Below are 18998 nucleotides of genomic sequence, written 5' to 3'. Positions count from 1 at the left end.
TGCTGCACCTGCTTCCCGCCTCGCTAAGCTGTGGCATCCAAGCAAAAATGCACTTTGCTCTAGAAGCTTCCCTAGCAGACTCCCTCCTTTCCTCCAAAAGGCTAAGTTACATTGAGGTAAGTTTGAATTCCACCTTCGAAATTCTCTTCGGAAGAAGTTACTCAAGTATTTTTCAGGTTTCCTACTTAGGTTCTAGAGACATCACGAGGTCTGGGACTTTGCTTATAGCTGTCCCCGAAACTCAGTAGGCCCTCTTTCACCTGCTACACAGTATATACAAATAGCCCTCTTAGTGAAGTGAAGTCGGAGTCAGTTTAAAGAAGAAAAACACAGGGTGGGGGTATGGGGCTGGGTTGCAGAGAGAGCTCTGCAGGTGGGGAGAGTGGTCTGCCATGCACACAACCCAGGTTCAAGTTCAAGCCCTTACACCACATGGAAAGTGTCACGGCAGAGGACAAGTTCGGGCTTCTGTGGTGTCTTCCCCCCACTGTGTATGGGAATGAAAAAGTGACCCAGGGACGGCAAAACCACAAATATTTATGAGGTCCTGGGTCCATATTTTTGAGAAATAGGGTAAAAAAAAGTCAGTGTCTGAATTCCAATTATGGCTTCATGATTTAAAAAAATTTTTTTTTGTTAGTGATTTAATATTCATTTACAAAATTCCATGTCAACAAGGGTATAATTCCACACTGTTACCACCAGAGTTCCAAGTCTCCAGTCTCCCTCCACACAGTCCCCCTAAATGACTTCATTATTTAGTAGTCATTACTTGTTTCAGCTGAGTTATTTCAATTCCGAGATCCTAGTCTCAACTGTTTTAAACTGAAGGTAACATTGTGACATTATTTAGTTCATAAGGTTATTACAAAGAATAAGCAATAGTTTATATACATGTAAATGCCTTGAAATTCAGAGGTATTGTCTATTTCACTTCAATAGCCTTAATTTTTCAAACACAAGATGGCCTTCCTCCCATCCCATACAATCAATACCTCATATACAATTTGTGCTGTGTGCAAGTTACTCAACAAGTTCTTCATTTACTGAGTTCAGAAATATTACCTGACCTAAGTAGAACGAAGAGCTTAAGTGTTCAATGTTTGCTGTATCAGGAAGTCCTCTAATGCTTACCTCTTGCTGCTTTCACGTTAAATCTTAGCCTTCTTAAAGCTTCTTCCGTATCAAAATTGCACTTGACCAATTCATACAATGCCTAAAAACAAAAAGACTTCACTATGTGACCTCAACTATGAACAGCTGAAGGCCACAAGTTCTTAAAGGTAAAGACTGGTCGAAGATTAAGTGTTTGCTTTCATGTTTTCAGAAGATGAATATTCTAGGGAACACGATGGAGAAAACAGGTGCAAATTCAATCCTGACGAAAACATGGACAATTACTCAGTGATGGTTGCAGTATCTCAAAACTTTATAGTTCTCTGTCAAAAGAAACAAATCACTGAAGGGTGGGAGACAGTTTACCTGGTAAATAGTCTGTGATAGACAGTGGTTTACAAGATCTGAACCGCGCAGGGTGTAGTTCAACATCACACCTCCCACCAAAGTTCTGTGCCGCCCTCCCGCCTCCAAGGATAGCCACTTTTCTTCCAAGGTCACAGAAACAGTCTGTTTACTTCTAGGCTTATTTTTAAAAAATACTTATTTAGTTAGTTGCCCTTATTTTACTGTTGTCATCATTGTTGGATAGGACAGAGAGAAATGGAGAGAGGAGGGGAAGACAGAGAGGGGGAGAGAAAGACAGACACCTGCAGACCTGCTTCACCGTCTGTGAGGCAACTCCCCTGCAGGTGGGGAGCCGGGGGCTCGAACAGGGATCTTTCTGCCAGTCCCTGCGCTTTGCGCCACCTGCGCTTAACCGGCTGCACTACTGCCCAACACCCCTAGGCTTATGGTTTTTGTGTGTGTGTGTGTGTGTGTGTGTGTGTGTGTGTGTGTGTGTGTGTGTGTGTGTGTATGTGTGTGTTTCTTCAAGCTCATGTGCTAGTTCTCTAGATTCTGCATATGAAACCATCCGGTAGTTATCTTTCACCACTCCAATTACTTCGCTAAGCATAATCACCTGCAGTTCTATGCCTTTTGTCCCAAAGGACACAGTATAAGCCTTTTTTACTGCAGAGTAGTATTTCATGGAGTCTAAAGCCCTTAACTTTAGAGCACACACTAATCTTTTTTAGACAGAGGCAGAGAAAGTGCAAGAGCCCATAGCAGTGAAGCTTCCTTAAAGTGGTGAGGACAAGGCTCAAATTGGGGCTAAGCACCCACCCACCCCCAAGCCCCAGCATCCAACACAAAGGAAGCTTAATAAACTAACCTTGAATGTGACAGTATTTCTCCTTACGAATGCTTATGAGTCATGTATGTAAGAACACTTAAGCTTTTTCTTATTCACATACCTGTTCATTGTCTTTAATATGAGAGCCTTCAGGAATTGCTTCTACACCTTTCTCATCACCTGTTCTTCTAGACGCTTCCTTGAGGAATATAATCACTTTGTCCTCTGGTAAATATTCGGGGTCCCACAGGAGTTGATCATCATTTTCATAGACTGAGTTAAAAACAGTATTTTAAAAATCTCAAAGTTGATAGTCTGCTCTAGAGTATCATTAAGCGAGCGGCTCATACAGCCAATAAAGCCAATAAAGAGAACGAAGAGGCGGTGTCGTCTCACTACCGCCTTAATTCCTGCGCAATAACTATAGTCTGACTGAATCAATCGATCTTAATCAGGTAAGTGCTACTTTATGCTCCTCTCCAATCACATCGAACTTACCTTGAGTTCACCAAGTTTCAAATGAGTATCAAATCCAGTGCCATAGTCTCTCCCCAGCCCCACCACTCCCTGAAAACACAACCTGAATCCGCGGAACTGCAGGTGGTGCAGAAGGCCCCAATTCCACAGCAATGAAATAAAATACAGCTCAGGACAGTAGACCTCTTGAAAATTTCCCATGCCAAAGCTATTCTGTTCCTTGTCTAACCAGTCTGAGCAACTCTAAATTGTAATTATAAAATACCCATGACAGTCCAAAATGACATGCCAGATGCCAGAATTGTAGCTACACAGATGAAGAATACAATACTTAGTTTTATGCAATTAAATGTTTTTTTTTTTCCTCCAGGGTTATTGCTGGGCTCGGTGCCTGCACCATGAATCCACCGCTCCTGGAGGCCATTTTTCCCCCTTTTTGTTGCCCTAGTTGTTGCAGCCTCGTTGCGGTTATTATTGCCATTGTTGACGTTGCTTTGTTGTTGGATAGGACAGAGAGAAATGGAGAGAGGAGGGGAAGACAGAGAGAGAGGGGAGAGAAAGATAGACACCTGCAGACCTGCTTCACCGCCCGTGAAGCAACTCCCCTGCAGGTGGGGAGCCGGGGGCTCGAAACGGGATCCTTACTCCGGTCCCTGCGCTTTGTGCCACGTGCGCTTAACCCACTGCGCCACCGCCCGACTCCCGCAATTAAATGTTTTTAAGTGATCACATCGTGAACACAATAAACACCTCCAGAGAGAACAAACTATTCTGCCTTTACTAGTCCCAGAATCAGACCCAACTATTTGGCAAATAAATTTCATTTAAACTCATTAAACACGTTTAAGTCTTAAAAGACCACTGCCATCTAAATAAAACAGTAAGTACAGTAACTGTGGGAGAACTAAATGTCAAGAGACCAAAAATTCAGAAAAGTTTGCTACTATAAAGAGAAATAACATCTATAAACATAATATGAAGAGAAATGCTGTAACAACAACAGTAACACTGGTAGCAATACAAACATTAGATTTTGGGGGTCGGGCAGTAGTGCAGCGGGCTAAGCACACGTGGCGTGAAGCGCAAGGACCCAAGGACCGGCACAAGGATCCCAGTTCCAGCCCCCGGCTCCCCACCTGCAGGGGAGTGGCTTCACAGGCGGTGAAGCAGGTCTGCAGGTATCTGTCTTTCTCTTCCCCCTCTCTCCATTCCTCTCTGTCCTACCCAATAATGACACCAATAACAACAACCACAACAGTGCTAAAAAAAAAAAAAGCTTCCAAGAGCAGTAAATTCATGGTGCAGGCACAGAGCCCAGCAATAATCCTGGAGGCAAAAAAAAAAAAAGATTTTAAGACATTGCACCACTGACACACATAGCATCTTCTCAAATTACTTCATTCTGAATGTTTTCCTTAGACTATAACAGGGCAATAGAGAGGGAGGGAGACCTGCAGCATGCTTCACAGCTCTTGAACCCCCCCCCCACCCCCCGGCCCCTACAGGTGGAAACTCAGGTCCTTGACACAGTGCCTGGTATACTTTACATCACCTGACCTCCTGAATGTTACTGACAAACTCCAATGTTAGGATTTTAAAATGACATTCTGAAATACATTGATCTTGTATGACTGAGAGATATAATCTGCATTTGGTTATAAATAAGTGAGCTAAGAGAGTTTCAGAGGCAGGAGTTCAGAGTATTAATGGAGAGTTAGAATGTTCTATGTGTAGACTATGGCTTCATCAGTGTGAAATCGGAGCCTCCTGTCTGAGTTTCTCGTGGATTCACAGGTAAATCTGATGGTGCTGAACTATGGGCCAGCCACACTTTGAATAGCAAGGCACAGACACATTCTCAATTCAGCTATCTGACAATAATTTTGTTAGCCAGAAAGCAATCAGAAAAACCAAAAAGTAATCAAGTTTGTCGGACAAGCAGAAAGAGCTGTCCAAATAATTCAACAAAGGTCACCATAGGGGGGTAGGGTGGAGGACTACTAGAGAAAGCTGAGGAACCACCATGAATGACAAAACTATCAACAAACTTGCAGTCTGGGAACTTCATTCCCAGTGAATAAACGTGTATTTACTGGGACTGGGTGGTGACACACTGTAAACACGTGATCATGCTCAAAGACCCAGGTCTACATGCTGAGGTAGGTAGGGCATGCGTGCCTATGTGTTTCACGCGAGGGGTCTCTCCTTCTCTTTCTCCCTGTCTGTAACCTTTATTGGGGGGAAAAAAGGCTGCTGGCAGACAGTGGTGGAGTCATGCAAGCACTGAGCCCAGAAATAACACTGTTCACAAAAGATACTGTATGAACCAGCTATTAGAGGGGAAATTTTTATTACATTTAAATGCTAAAGTAAAATGTCTAATATATTATGATGAAAGTAATGATTAATAGGCAACATTATGATGTAATAATGAGGTAGGTTCACAACAGAAACTCCCATGACTACTGGCCTCCGTCTTGTCTAGTTGACTTTTCCCTATGTGAAGATTCAAGGGACCGCCTGTTTGTCACCCTGGGCTAATGCGTGACGTCTTTTCTCAAACAGCGATTTACATGTGTGATCACTGTTTCATAAGTCTGATACCATTTACTCTAAAATGTTTGTTCTGCCACCATGAAAACTTCACGGGGATAAGCTGCCCCATTCTCTTGACTTATTCTCTTTCTTTGACACAATTCTCAACCTAGCTGAAGGTTCCCAGTGTGTGAGCACTACTGACATCTTTGGTCAAACAATTCAGGGGCCGGGGCAGGCAGCAGCGCCTGTAAATACCCGACAGTATGCTCATCGAGTCTGCTAATGACCTAATCTTACCAGGATTATAGTACTTACTCAGCTTAGTACATGTAAGTAACAAAATGTACACTTAACTTTGAAAATTTATGCTTCACCTGTCCAACATGTCTGAAAATTCTGCCCTTTTAATACAGTTCGTCTGAGGGAGGTGGACATAGCCCCACAGAGTCCCAAGCATAGATCAAGGGCCAGGGCTAGCCAGAGTACTCTCTTTCTCCTCACAGGAATTACTTCTGTGTCGGTATGACATTAGGCTGGGTCAATGGAAGCTCTTCTCTGGGACTTTTGCTGAAGCAAGAGGAAACCAGAAGCTTCTCATTCTTGCTGATTATCTGCCAAGAACAATGTAAAGGGTAGGAGTTCCCAGGAGCCATGCTTAGTTTATTGAGGATAAAGGAGAGGAGAGTGTGAAGACACCTGATGCCAACTGCACCTGAAGCCAGACCAGCCAGGAATTACGCCAGGTGTTAACGATGACATGCAGAACAACAAAATAAATGTTTACAAAGTATGGTTACATATAGATGGCAACTCACATGATTTTAAGGCCATGTTAGATAGGAACAGAACTAAAACAGATACCAGCTCAAAGGAACAGCACTCCTACCTGTCCGGAGCTCACATCTTGTTTACATACTCGTTCAATTTAGAAGTAATGATGACAGGGAGTTGGGCGGTAGTATAGCAGGTTAAGCGCAAGGACCGGCCTAAGGATCCCGGTTCGAGCCCCCGGCTCCCCACCTGCAGGGTAGTCGCTTCACAGGCAGTGAAGCAGGTCTGCAGGTGTCTATCTTTCTCTTCCCCCTCCCCCCCCCCCGTCTTCCCCATCTCTCTCCATTTCTCCCTGTCCTATCCAACAACGACGACATCAATAAAACACCAAGGGCAACAAAAGGGAATAAATAAATTTTAAATAAAAAAAAGAAGTAATGATGACAAATATGAAAGGAAAACATGTCTTCTCTCCAGAATATGTAGTGACAACATTTCCTTTATCAATGAAAAAACCCTAGCCCAGCTTCCAGTTTTCAGAACAGCTCTGTCTTGCGGCACTATCGTTAATATCATCTGGATCTGGACCAATTCTCTTCGAGTACTTGCTTATCAAACTGCTGAAAATTATTTTGCAAGCCTTTTCCATTAAGGAAAACAGGTACTACACAGGACCACACCTCTGACAGCCTTATCTAGTGGTGTAGCCGGTAAGTTTCACCTCTGTTAGGGGCCAAGTGGTGGTCACCCGGTTAAACTCTGACTCATGTTACAGTACACAAGGACCTAGGTTCAAGCCCCCGGTCTCCACCTACAGGGGGAAAGCTTCACGAGGGGCAGAGTTGAGTTACAAGTGTCTCTCCCTATCTCTCAATTTCTCTCTGTCTCTATCCAATAATAAATAAAATTTTAAAAAAGTTTCACCTCAGTTTAATATTAATATATCGTTACTTTTAATGCTGTACGTAGCTTCATCACTCAGACGGACTTTTCCAGATAAAGGTAGAAATACAAAACACACCACCACACCAAAGCATCCCTCGGTACAGTGGGGGACAGACAGTAAAGCAGGTCTGCAGATGTCTGTCTTTCTCTCCCCGTCTCCCCTCCTCTCTCCATCTCTCTCTGTCCTACCCAACAACAGCAGCAATGAAACAACAATAATGACAAGGGTAACAAGGCAAGGAAAAAAAAAATTAAAGAAAAATAAATAAATGCAGAAACCCAGAATCTAAACAGCAAAGATGACGATTTTCACCACAAAGGCAAAAGTCTGTTTCCCCCTTAGCTCTGTAACTTCTGGCCAGATTCTAGTCTCTGAAGCCACCTGTCCCGCTGGGTTCTCAGCTCTGCTACCCACCCAGGCCAGTTGACAGTTTCCTCCACTGACACCCACCTGGTCTAGCCAGTAGCCACTGCCACCAGCCCCAACTCCCATCCCAAATCCAGCCCACTACCTTCCCACTGGGCCCTGCGAAATAAAAAGGGGGGAAACAGAAACCACCAACCATGTGACAGATACAGGCAAACAGGCCAGGAGAAACTGTATACAGTGACTGACCAAGACACACACACACACACACACACACACACACACACACACACACACACACACACACACACACACACACACACAGCCCAACATCTGCAGGAAGACACTGAAGGCTGCAGTGGAAAGGAAGACGACAGAGTAGAAGAAAACTCTACTTCCCCCACAATACACACACAATACAGCATAAAGAAAAAGGCACTATGGTCCCAGGTTTGAGCCCCCAGTCCCCACCTGAGGGAGGAAAGCTTTGCGAGTGGTGAAGCAGAGCTGCAGGTGTGTGTGTCTGTCTCTCTCCCTCTAACCTCTTGATTTCTGGCTATCTCTATCCAATAAATAAAGATAGCAAAAAAAAAGGGCACTACAACAAATGAAGATAAGAATTCTTGAACATCAAGAGGAATATTTACAACATAGGGGTGTAAGGAGGAGAAAAGGACAGAATTCATATTTGAAGAAATAGTAGCTGAGAATTTCCCCAAATTAAAAAAAGGACAGAGACCTCCTGACCTAGGAAATTCAAAGTGCTCTAAGAAAAATGAACCCATACCTACGTCGACCAAGACACATACTAATCAAAAAATGGCAATGATCAAGAGAGGATTCTGAATGAGGGCTACTCAAAAGAGAGCAGTCATGTACAAGGGAACCCCCACCAGCTTGCTTCTCAGTAGAAACTCCACTGCAACAAAGCATTGGTAGGGGATATTCCAAGTTTTGAATGGAAAAGCTCGCCACTCAAGAATACTTGGCTCTGCTGTTATTTAGGTTTGAGGGAGGGTCAAAGAACTTTTCAGACAAACAATAGCCAAAGAAACTCATTACCAAACTAGACCTACAAGAAATACTGATAGGACTTATATGAAATGGAAACACAAGGACCTCACAAACAGAGGGAATAAACAAAGAGCAAAGCCAAGAAAAAAAAGTTCCATGAAGGCCATGGACTCAAGGAATAAGAATTCAGGTTAACAAAGGGGTTGAAGGGAAGGACTGACAGAAGTCAGGTGGCCTAGGCAGGTTTTGAGGGGGCGAGAAACTATTTCTAGAACATTTACACACTTGTAAATCAAGGTCACTTCAGAAACAATTCTAGTTTACTGGGAGGTTAAGTATTAATGACTTATAGGATCATTTACTATTTCATGCCAAATTTAACCTAAAGTATTTAAAATGTGCAAATATCCAAGTGCTCAATTTCAGTAATGAGTTTCAGAAACAAATAAGCTTTGGCTATCACTTGTTTGTTCGATTTTTTAAACCTGTTCAGTAGCTTCCACTGACATAAGCTAAAAATCTGAAAGAAAAAATTTTCTTCGCTACCTGTTATCGTTAGTGGAATTATTGTTAGCACAGCTCCACTGCTCCCAGCAGGCTCCCGCCACCCACCCCCTCCCCCCGCCCGCCTTCGGAAAGTGAAGTGAAAGACAGCGGGAGAGACGGAGAGGAGTGACACCATCATCACCACTCGCGAAGCTTCCCAGCTGCAGGAACATCTGTGGGGCTGAGCCCCAGGTCCTGGCAAGGGCAGCAGGCGCTCTGAGTTACCAGCCAGCCCCTGGGAAAAATACACTCCTTCAACAATGTGGCTTCACAAATGACCCTTATAAAGTAACAGATTTGCACCTCGGAAAGCATGAGAACAGCTCTGTAGCTTTGCTAGTAACCCACCTTTTTCATTTTCTTTGTATCTACAGATGCCAGCTGGAATCTCGGCTTGAAACATGGAGCCCACCATAATCTCCTATTACAAAGATGACACAAAACATTAGTAAGATCAAATCAACAGATTTTACACATACTTCCTGACATGTCCACTTCCTGACATCTCCATAGGCAAACTGTCCCTAGTGTCTCTGACATAACACACAGACATGCCAGGTGGCTACCTCAAAGGACTACTGTGAGGATGAATGAGTTAATAATAGAGCTCAGATGTGATTGGATGAAGTATTAGCAATAATGGCATGAATGCAAAGGAGACGATGGGTATGCAAAGCACGGAGAGAGAAAAATTTAAAGAAGAGTAAGAGCACCCATACTCTGAGACACTGGTCACAGACTATGGCCCTGGGACCAGCAAGCAGCATCCGTGTCACCTGGGAAACTTAACAAATGCAAACGCTCAGTTTCATCCAAAGCCTACTGAGGAGGAGAACCGTGGGGAGAGGAGTCAGTGCTGTTTCCACAAACTGTCCAAGTGATTCTTAGATGTTAACTTGTGAAAACTAGAACTTTAAAGACAGGAAGAAAAACTATTGGCATACAGCTCACGGAGGTAAAACCTACGAAGACTCCAAACCATTAAGTAAGCTAGTGTCTGTCTTTCATTACAACAAAAGGAAAATGAAAAAGAGCCTCCCCAAGCATAACTCCCCAAGTTATGATTATAACTTTTTAAGGAAAACCTGATAATCAAGTTATATAGTCAAAACAGACATGGGGAAAATAGATCTTTAGAAAGGCAGTTGGAACATCACCACTCAAGAGCCGTTTAGTATACAGAGACCAAGATCACCTGGGTCATTATTTTGCCTGCCTGGTGCTAAATGTTAAGAATAAATTCACTCATTTTCAAAACAAACACTTGGGATTGAAAAGTACATGGGCTAGGAAGTTAAATAGCTCTCAAAACTTAAAGGTTTTCTCTCCGGCTATTGTTACCCCACTAACCTTCATATCTCATTTTACCTAGCTTTACTTTGAAGACGCGGAGCTCCATACAGCAGTCACTGCTGCATCAGTATAGGACAATTGGTTTTCCAAGAATATCACATTTACATTTACTGTATGAGAGTTGCCTACATCCTGTCTCGGAAGAGTACTCTGCTATCACTTCTCGTGCCTCTTCACTCACCTGTCTACAAGTTATCAATCAGAACAGGTAAGTTTTATCTTTTCAATCTTAGCAGGTAAGCCTCTGAACCATTTACTACAATATAGTACAAAGCATATTCAAGTCAAGCGGTGGATTATAGGAAGTCTGCTTTATTATATAGTATTCCAAGAGGGGCAACTTAAAACCTCTCTCAGCAGTGACGGTTTCAGCTTCCCCATGTTCTCCTTCTAGCAGGTTTTTGTTCCTTATCAAGAAAACAAAACAGTGGGGCGATGAGGAATTATACTCATGTATCAATGACTGTACTGTAAACTGTTAACCCTAACAAAATAGGGGGCGGATAGGAAAGGAGCCCTCAGCACTTAATCAAATAGTCCATTATTCTCAAAAATAAAAACATTTTATGTTGGAGACAAGATTCAAGCCTCCCCCCACTATACGTAAGTTGAATGTTCCTATTATTTTCTTTTTCTTTATGTCAGAATACTAAGGAGTTGTGACTTAAAGTGGTGCAGGGGACTGAACCTGGGTTCTCAAGAGCCTCAGGCACGAAAGACTTTTTACATAACCATCACGTTATCTCCTCAGCCCAAGTCAATGCTCTTGTTTGGTATGATTTTGATAGGTTTACTTGGCATGTTTGCATTCCAAAAATTAATTCGGCAGGGGAAAAATTTCAAGCCTTCCCAGATCTCCAAAATAGCCTATCAAATTATACCAAATAGAGATGGTCTGGGACCAGAGAGAGAGGTCACCAGGTAACAAGAGTGTCTTGCCAAGCAAGTACCATGGCACTGGGGACTCTCTGGTGCTGTGGCATCTCTCCCTCTCTCGAGGAGCAAGCTGGCTCCAAAGCAGTGAAATCACACAGGACAACTCTCCAGCTACTCTCCTACCCACTGCCCCAAAGATTGGGGGTGGGGGTGGGGCAGCAGTCAACTTTGATGAGGAAAACCCTCACATAAACTTGAATGCGTGTTGGAAAGAACCGTTTAGGAGGACTCCTCCAGGTTTCTAGCCCTTTATCTACTGAAGAAGTCAGAAAGAACTGAAGACTTGTCCAACTGACCACACCGATAGTGAGAAAATTAGATGATTTTTATCATTTTTGTTTTCTATGAAATTCTGCCTTTTTCTTTTAGCCCCATTACTCATTTATCATTCAAAGTAGTTAACCAATACTTCTGGAATCCCTGGGGAGCCTTCTCTGAATTCAGAGTACTTCATTCTTAGAGAAACTCTTTAAACTTCCTTTAACTGCAAGAGACAGTTGGCTCTTTTTTTTTTCTGCCCCATTTTAAGTATTTTAGGTATTTAGTTTTTGGATATATATAGAGAGAGAGGGGGAGAGAGAGAGAGAGAGAAATCAAGAGGGATGCAGACTGAGAGACACCTGCCCCACTACTTCACCATTTGTGAAATGTCCCTCCCACAGGTGGGGACAGGGGCTTGAAGTCTCTCCCCTGCACACTGTAACCCACGTGCTCTACAAGGTGAGCCATCCCCCCCCATCCAGTTTCTTTCTTTTCCAGTTTTAGTGTATGTGCTGCCGAAGCAAGCATGATTTTCTTTCTTTTCTAAAGGCTGATGAAAGCATGTCAAACCAGACAAACGTAAGCCAAGCAGCTACAGAGAGAGGCGCAAAGTACTCAGTAACTAGACTATGAAGGTGGCTTGGGGAGGTAAGGCATTGGACTTGCATGTGAGACCCTCAGGCTGGCCCACTGGCACACACATAGCAGAACAGGTGCTCTGCTTCCTAGAAATAGCAGCTGGGTGAATCTCATGGTTTGAGCTAGTCATTTCTTAAGAAAATGTTTTTGCACTAAATTTAATGTCAAACCTAGATAAAATGCAATAGAGAAGCTTCAAAAAGTTTTAAAAAGGAAAATGCACGATCTATCTCAGGAAGAATGATACCATTTTTCCTATATGTATTATCTGTTGTAACCAATTTTATATAGCACTCTGATTATTTTAATAAGAAGTTACATTTTTTGCAATAGCTTAAAAATCTTTATATACAAACTACACATATTATGATTTTACAATTAGAATTATGTCAGTGTTACCTTTAGATTCACTCACTCTAGGAAGTAGCTTAATTATGGATACTATAGAGAAAATCAAACGCTTCCCTTCATAGCAATAAACTTGTGAATTATAGTCATAGTAACTAGGGATAGAAAATAACAATTTAAACACAGCTATGCAAGCCTACAGAACTGTTTCCTAAAGTATAGGGAAAAAAATCACATAGAATACTTTTTATAATGCAACAAAGTGTAATTCTTCACTAGTTTTAGAGATCTGATGTCTGATCTTGAAACTTGAGTATTAATTTGTTAGAGAAAAGTTCAGTTCTTTCTGTACCATTACCTCTCACCTGGATATATAAAAAGCACTTATCTCAATTTTATCTATCTCTATATATAATTAGTAAGAAGATTAATTATACTTGGTCTTTAAAATATTAATTTCTCTAAGTTTTTGGAATATATGGTTCTAACTACCTTTTTCCAGTCTTCTGATGGAATATAATCTTCATCTTCTTCAGATTCTTCTTCTATTTCACTATCTAGAGTAAATAAAACAATTAATACTATAAAATGATTGCTCATCCTATCCACATCTATGTATATTATTTTTATATCTACTATCAAAAAAAACTTAAATATGTCCAAAAATATCTGTAGCTAGGCCATACTATTTCTCATCAAATTATATATGCCCTCCCTATAAGCTAAACAAAACATCTCATAAACCTAGAGCAATCCTCATCTTAGGTGACTATCCGTCTTACGAAATGATTTCCTACAAAAACATTATGGGACAAATAGAACCAAAACAACTTGCTCCTAAGCCTAATTCTGCCACTAAGGCTGGTAGCAAAATAAATGGCGGGACCTCAGTTCCTCCCCGTATGAAATTACGATTTATCTAGAGGAAGAGCTACGGAGACAGTGCACTGGTGGCACGCGAGTGGTGTGAGAGATGCCGCGTGTGCAGTTACTTACTGGCACCAACAGTACCTGAGCTGAGTGTATTCTGGTAAGAAATAAAGAACTAATAAGAACTTTGTAGTACTACACGGGCAGAGCAGAGGAAGGGACCCTGCGGATAAAGATGTGCCTTTTCCTGCAACGCTTCGTTTATTCTGAGCAGGGAAACTATTGGTTTGACTTTGGCAATTAAGAATGTATTGACATGCAGGGAAGGGAAACTGGAGAACTATCAAGATTGCCAGTCTTTTCATCCTTAAAATGACACTCACTATTTAGAGGAGGAGAACATTACATTTCGAAATCAACTACTCCGATGGCGAGGCCAAGACAGGCAAACTATACACACACATCGCAACTAAAATGCCGGCTCAAAGTATGGAACAGATATTTGAGAGGCGCACAGTTAGCGTCCCTCTACTAAGCCAACTCTGGCAGTAGTTCGCATCTGTACTGAGCCAGGGGAAAATGCCACATTTCCCCAAATAAGATCAGCACAATTATCTTCATTTCTTGGTGTACTGATCCACCAGTCTTTCTTTTCTCTTTTTATACACCTTTCAACTGAATCATGTATTTTTTTAAAAAACTTACTATAAGGGTTTGGGAAACAGCTCACCCAGTAAAACACACACTCTGTCACACTGAGGACCAAGGTTCTAGCCTCTGGCACCACAGGAGAGCGTACAGCAAGGCACGAGGGACTGATTCGCAAATGGGGGAGCAGTGCTGTGGTGTCTTTCCTGCCGTCTTCATATGAATTAAAAAGGACAATGACGAGCCCACCGGGAATGGTAAAATCTCACAGGCAGACGATTTCAACATCAACTCTTAAAATTATTAGCAGCACATCCACTTCTAAATGTGTGTTGAGAAAGTAGACCACAAATTTAAGCCAATGTTGACTTGTTCGTATTAAAGAGCGGTCTCTGGGCCTGGTATCCAGGCAGCCCTCCAGATAGGATGCATGCTTCCCCAGATGTGTGGCCCAGGATTAAGTACCAATAGCTCATAGAAAGCGCTCAAGTCAGCACTGGGAGAATCTCTGGAAGTGGTGTCTCGTCCCCTCTCTGTCTTTCTCTCTCTCTCTGCATCTGTGTCTGAATGAAAAGCCTGCCCAAGAGCAGTGAAATCACACATGAGCAAGACCCTGGCTGGACAATAAGTAAAGAAAACATGAAACAATGAATTGTCTTCTAGAGTAGTGAATCCTGCTTAGAATGAAACATGATGGAACAAATGAAGCATGCATTATTCAAGATAAATACATTAAATTTTGAACCACTTCAGACTAGATCATTAACTATAGAAAGATTACATGTATTCCTTTTCAAATGGATTCCCCCACCTTTAGAAAAACCAATTCTGTGATCTGGGAGGTGGCACAATTGATAAAGCACTGAACTCTCAAGCATGAGGTCCCGAGTTCAACCCCCAGCAGCACATGTACCAGTGTAATGTCTGGTTCTTTCTCTCTCTCCTATTGTTCTCATTAATAAATAAAATATTTTTTTTAAAAAAACCAATTCTTTAGATTAGGGAGCATTCACGAGGGGAAAAAATGTTTATGCATTTATCTAAAAAAGCGAAGAGGCTAAGAAAGACAATGAAGAAAGGAAAAAGCGAGGAGAAACTAAAAACTTTATCCAGGAAATACACAGTAAACATACGACATTATTACAGTAGATCTAGAGTCCCCGTAGTGCTAAATAACTTAGAACAGAGCCCCATTACTAAGATTTTTTTGTTTAAAGAAGTGACTCCAAACAGCAGTGAAAACAACAACAACTTCAGCTGTCTATCAAATAGTAATGACTACTTTCAAGCTCTCATCGTCACAGTGCTTACTTGTATCGAAATATTTACATCTACGTGGACGGATCATCTCCGGGGCGTCCTGAGAAGCCACAGACTGCGATGGATCATCATTGGAAGACTGAGTTTCATCCTCTTGACCTGACGAATCCTTTATATTCTCTTCCTGTGGACCAATAAGTTTCAGATGTGAAAAATCCAAGATTTCAGTGTTCGAAATACAATCAGATCACTAAAATGAAAATACTCAATGAGAACAGTGCTGTGGGCTGGATTCTGAAACAGGAAAATGGTCATCAATGAAAGGAAAACTTGTGAAAGCTGAGTTTTGGTCAGCAGTTTAATCAGCAGTATGGGACCCATGCTGATTTTCTATTTTTTGACACACACACCAAGGTTTATAATAGTTGACTTTAAGACACAATGGATGAAGAGAATTCTCTTCTGTAAATACAAAGTCATTTCCAAATGGAATTTAAAAAATGAATACCAATTCAAATTCTTTTTTTTTTTTTTTAACCAGAGCACTGCTCAGCTCTGGCTTATACTGGTGCAGGGGAGTGAATCTAGGACTTTGGAGCCTCAGGCATGACAGTCTGTTTGCATGACAATTATACTATCTTCCCCCACTCTCAGATTCATTTTTATTACTTAAAAGCCGGTATAGTTTTAGAGTAAGCACTGAAAATGTTTCACTCAAAAGTGGGGCTTTAGGGGTCTTGCAATTTTTATTACCTATTTCTGATATTTTAACATTTGAAAGTACTACTTTTTAAAAATAAATTGTCAGTATTTATGATATTTGTCAAGCAAGAAAGTATTACTTTTAAAGTCAGAAAAAGCCAGGTTACAAAGATTAATAATCAAAACAAGTGTGCTAAGCTGTAACTTCAACAATAAAGACTATGATCCTAAAGAAGATGTAAAAATACCATAATCTTGGGTGGGGGTAGATAGCTATGCAAAGAGACTCACATGCCTGAGACTCCAAAGTCCCAGGTTCAAGACAAAGCTGAACAGTGCTCTGGTTAAAAATAATAACAATAATCATCTTACTTTATTTTCCCCACTACATCGACTATTATCATCATTATCAGCATCTTCATCATCCTCTCCTTCTTCTTCCTCCTCCTCCTCTTCCTCATCTTCTTCAGGTAGTCGAATAGTGCTATCATAACCATAAAGGCTGAGAAGTTCATGAATTGGCATGTCGCCTTCCTAAATAGAACAAAATTAAAAATGTTTGTTTTTGAATATGAGAATTTTTTTTTTTGCCTCCAGGGTTATCACTGGGGTACGGTGCCTGTATTACAAATCCACTGCTCCTAGAGTCCATTTTTTTCCCTTTTTGTTGCCCTTATTATCGTCGTCATTATTGTTGTTGGATAAAACAGAAATGGAGAGAGGAGGGGAAGACAGAGAGGGGGAGAGAAAGATAGACACCCGCAGACCTGCTTCACCACTTGTGAAGCGACTCCCCTGCAGGTGGGGAGCCGGGGATCCTTATGCCTGTCCTTGTGCTTTGTACCACGTGCACTTAACCCGCTATGCTACTGCCCAGACCCCTGAATAAGAGAATCTTATTTCTGCAACTCACACATCTAGCGGGCTAGCGAGACAGTTCACTTGAACAGTGAGCTTACAGTGCCACACGTGAGACCCATGTCTGACCCTCGACACACTTTTCTCACTGTTTCTACCAGCCTGGAGCAGTGACGTCCTAACAATGACAATGACGGAAGTAAGTATCTACACTAGTCATCTACAAAATTCTCAGTTTCCTAAAAAGTGAAACTGAAAACAACTCTGAAAATCAGGATAAGCTTGGTGGTTTAAGAATTCCTTAAAGACTGACCTGTAGTTGATGGCAAACAAAATTCCCAAGTATAACAACTGTCACTGGTTGTAACTTACTCACTGACATAGTCAATTCAGGAAATATACACTAACAACACACTTTAGTAAGTATGTTCACATTTCAGAGTATTGTATATAGTGTGAGAATAGGAAAATAAAAATCTTGAGAAAGTTAAGACCATAAACAACTTCAATCACAGGTTTTAAACAAAGCAGTCAGATGTAATGTCTGAACCCAAAGTCTACCTTTTCCTGATCTTGTCTGCCACCGGGGTGATTACTGGGGGTTGGTGCCGGCACTGTGAACCCACCCCTCCCAGCAACCATATTTTTCTTTTATATTTTCCTCCTTTGTATTCTGTTGGATATAACAGAAGCTGCGAGGGGAGGGAAGATAGGAAGACAAATGCAGATGTGCTTCACCACTCATGCAGCGGCCTCTCTGCATGTGGGGCCCAAACTCAGGTCCTTCAAATTGGCCATGTGTGCACTGAACCTGGTGCACCACCGCCCGACTCCCCGAAGTCTCTATCTCACTGGTATATGTTGAGTTAGCTGGGGTGGGGTGGGGGTGGGGCTTTCCCAATCTCAAGGGAAAGTATCTGTAAGTGCTGAAATGAAATTAGCTATCTGTAGAAAGTACTCAGTGTAGGCAGTCAGGTGGCAGCGCAGTGGGTTAAGCGCACATGGCGTGAAGCAGAAAGACCAACCTAAGGATCCCAGTTTGACCCCCGGCTCCCCACCTACAGAGGAGTCAGTCGCTTCACAGGTGGTGAAGCAGGCCTGCAGGTGTCAATCTTTCTCTCCCCGTCTTCCCCTCCTCTCTCCATTTCTCTCTGTCTTCTCCAACAATGACGACATCAATAACTACAACAATAAAAACAACAAGGGCAACAAAAGGGAAAATAAATATATTTTTTTAAAAAGTGCTCAGTCTAATCACAACTAACCACAAGAATATCAGGGAAGCACAAGAGAAAGAAGTCTGATCACAAAAAGGAAACAGAAATCACATTACCCAAAAATATTATACACATATACAAACACGTTTTCTGAAGAAATATTTAACAGAAAGTCTATTTTTAGAAATATTTAAAAAAATTTATTTTTGGGGGGCCAGACGGTGGCACACCTGGTTAAGTACACACATCACAGTGCACAAGGACCCAGGTTCAAGCCTCTGGTCCCCATGTGCAGGGGCGAAAATTCACAAGTAGTAAAGCAGGGCTGTGCATGTCTCTCTCCCTGTCTCCCCCTCCCTTCTCAATTTTTCTGTCTCTATCCAATAAATACATAAAAAAAAAAAAAAAAGTCTGGCGAGCTACCTGTCTATTTCTCACTTCCTTTAGTCAGTTCAGAATTTAGGAGAGCAACAACAACAACAACAAAGGTAGGGCTAGGATGACAGCATAAAGGTTATTCAAAGGACTTCTATGTCTGAAACTCCCAGGTCCCTGGTTCAATCCCCAGCACCGCAAGCCAAATCTGTGCAGTGGTCTGAGGAAAAGAAAGGAGAGACTGACTGAGTGATGGCCTCGCCTCATTAAACTAGATACATGCCAGTATTCTTCAGTACTCTGTCAACAGGAGTAAGCCAAGTCCTCCTGTCTAGGCTGAGTGGAGAGGAGTCAATCGGAGCAGATGAAATCCATCTCCCCGGGCCAGAGCACTCCCACTCTGCTGAAGCTTACAGTGGCAAATCTCTCCCACAGTAAATGTTCTCTCAAGTGAGTCACCTACCTGCTCTACCTATGTTTTAAAATTTTTATTTATTCAGGGGAGTCGCTTCACAGGCGGTGAAGCAGGTCTGCGGGTGTCTGTCTTTCTCTCCTCCTGTCTTCCCCATCTCCATTTCTC

The 18998-nt window shown here is 42.0% G+C and overlaps 1 protein-coding gene across 11 annotated transcripts in view; it reads right to left on the bottom strand.

Moving 5' to 3' along the window:
- Positions 1-18998, bottom strand: part of MIER1 (MIER1 transcriptional regulator) — a 56969-nt gene that overhangs the window by 15470 nt on the left and 22501 nt on the right. For all 11 annotated transcript variants that reach the window (XM_007528240.3, XM_060206378.1, XM_060206379.1 and 8 more), the window contains 6 exons: positions 16341-16502; positions 15318-15450; positions 12981-13045; positions 9300-9372; positions 2415-2566; positions 1135-1216 (listed from right to left, as the gene is read on the bottom strand). In XM_007528240.3, the coding sequence (XP_007528302.1) occupies positions 1135-1216; positions 2415-2566; positions 9300-9372; positions 12981-13045; positions 15318-15450; positions 16341-16502 (667 nt within the window). The remainder of the gene's footprint in view (positions 1-1134; positions 1217-2414; positions 2567-9299; positions 9373-12980; positions 13046-15317; positions 15451-16340; positions 16503-18998) is intronic.

The sequence above is a fragment of the Erinaceus europaeus genome, chromosome 13 (assembly GCF_950295315.1).
Source record: "Erinaceus europaeus chromosome 13, mEriEur2.1, whole genome shotgun sequence".
NCBI classification, from domain to species: domain Eukaryota; kingdom Metazoa; phylum Chordata; class Mammalia; order Eulipotyphla; family Erinaceidae; genus Erinaceus; species Erinaceus europaeus.
Note: the sequence above shows the minus strand (reverse complement) of the source record. Positions and strands in the feature narration are given on the sequence as shown.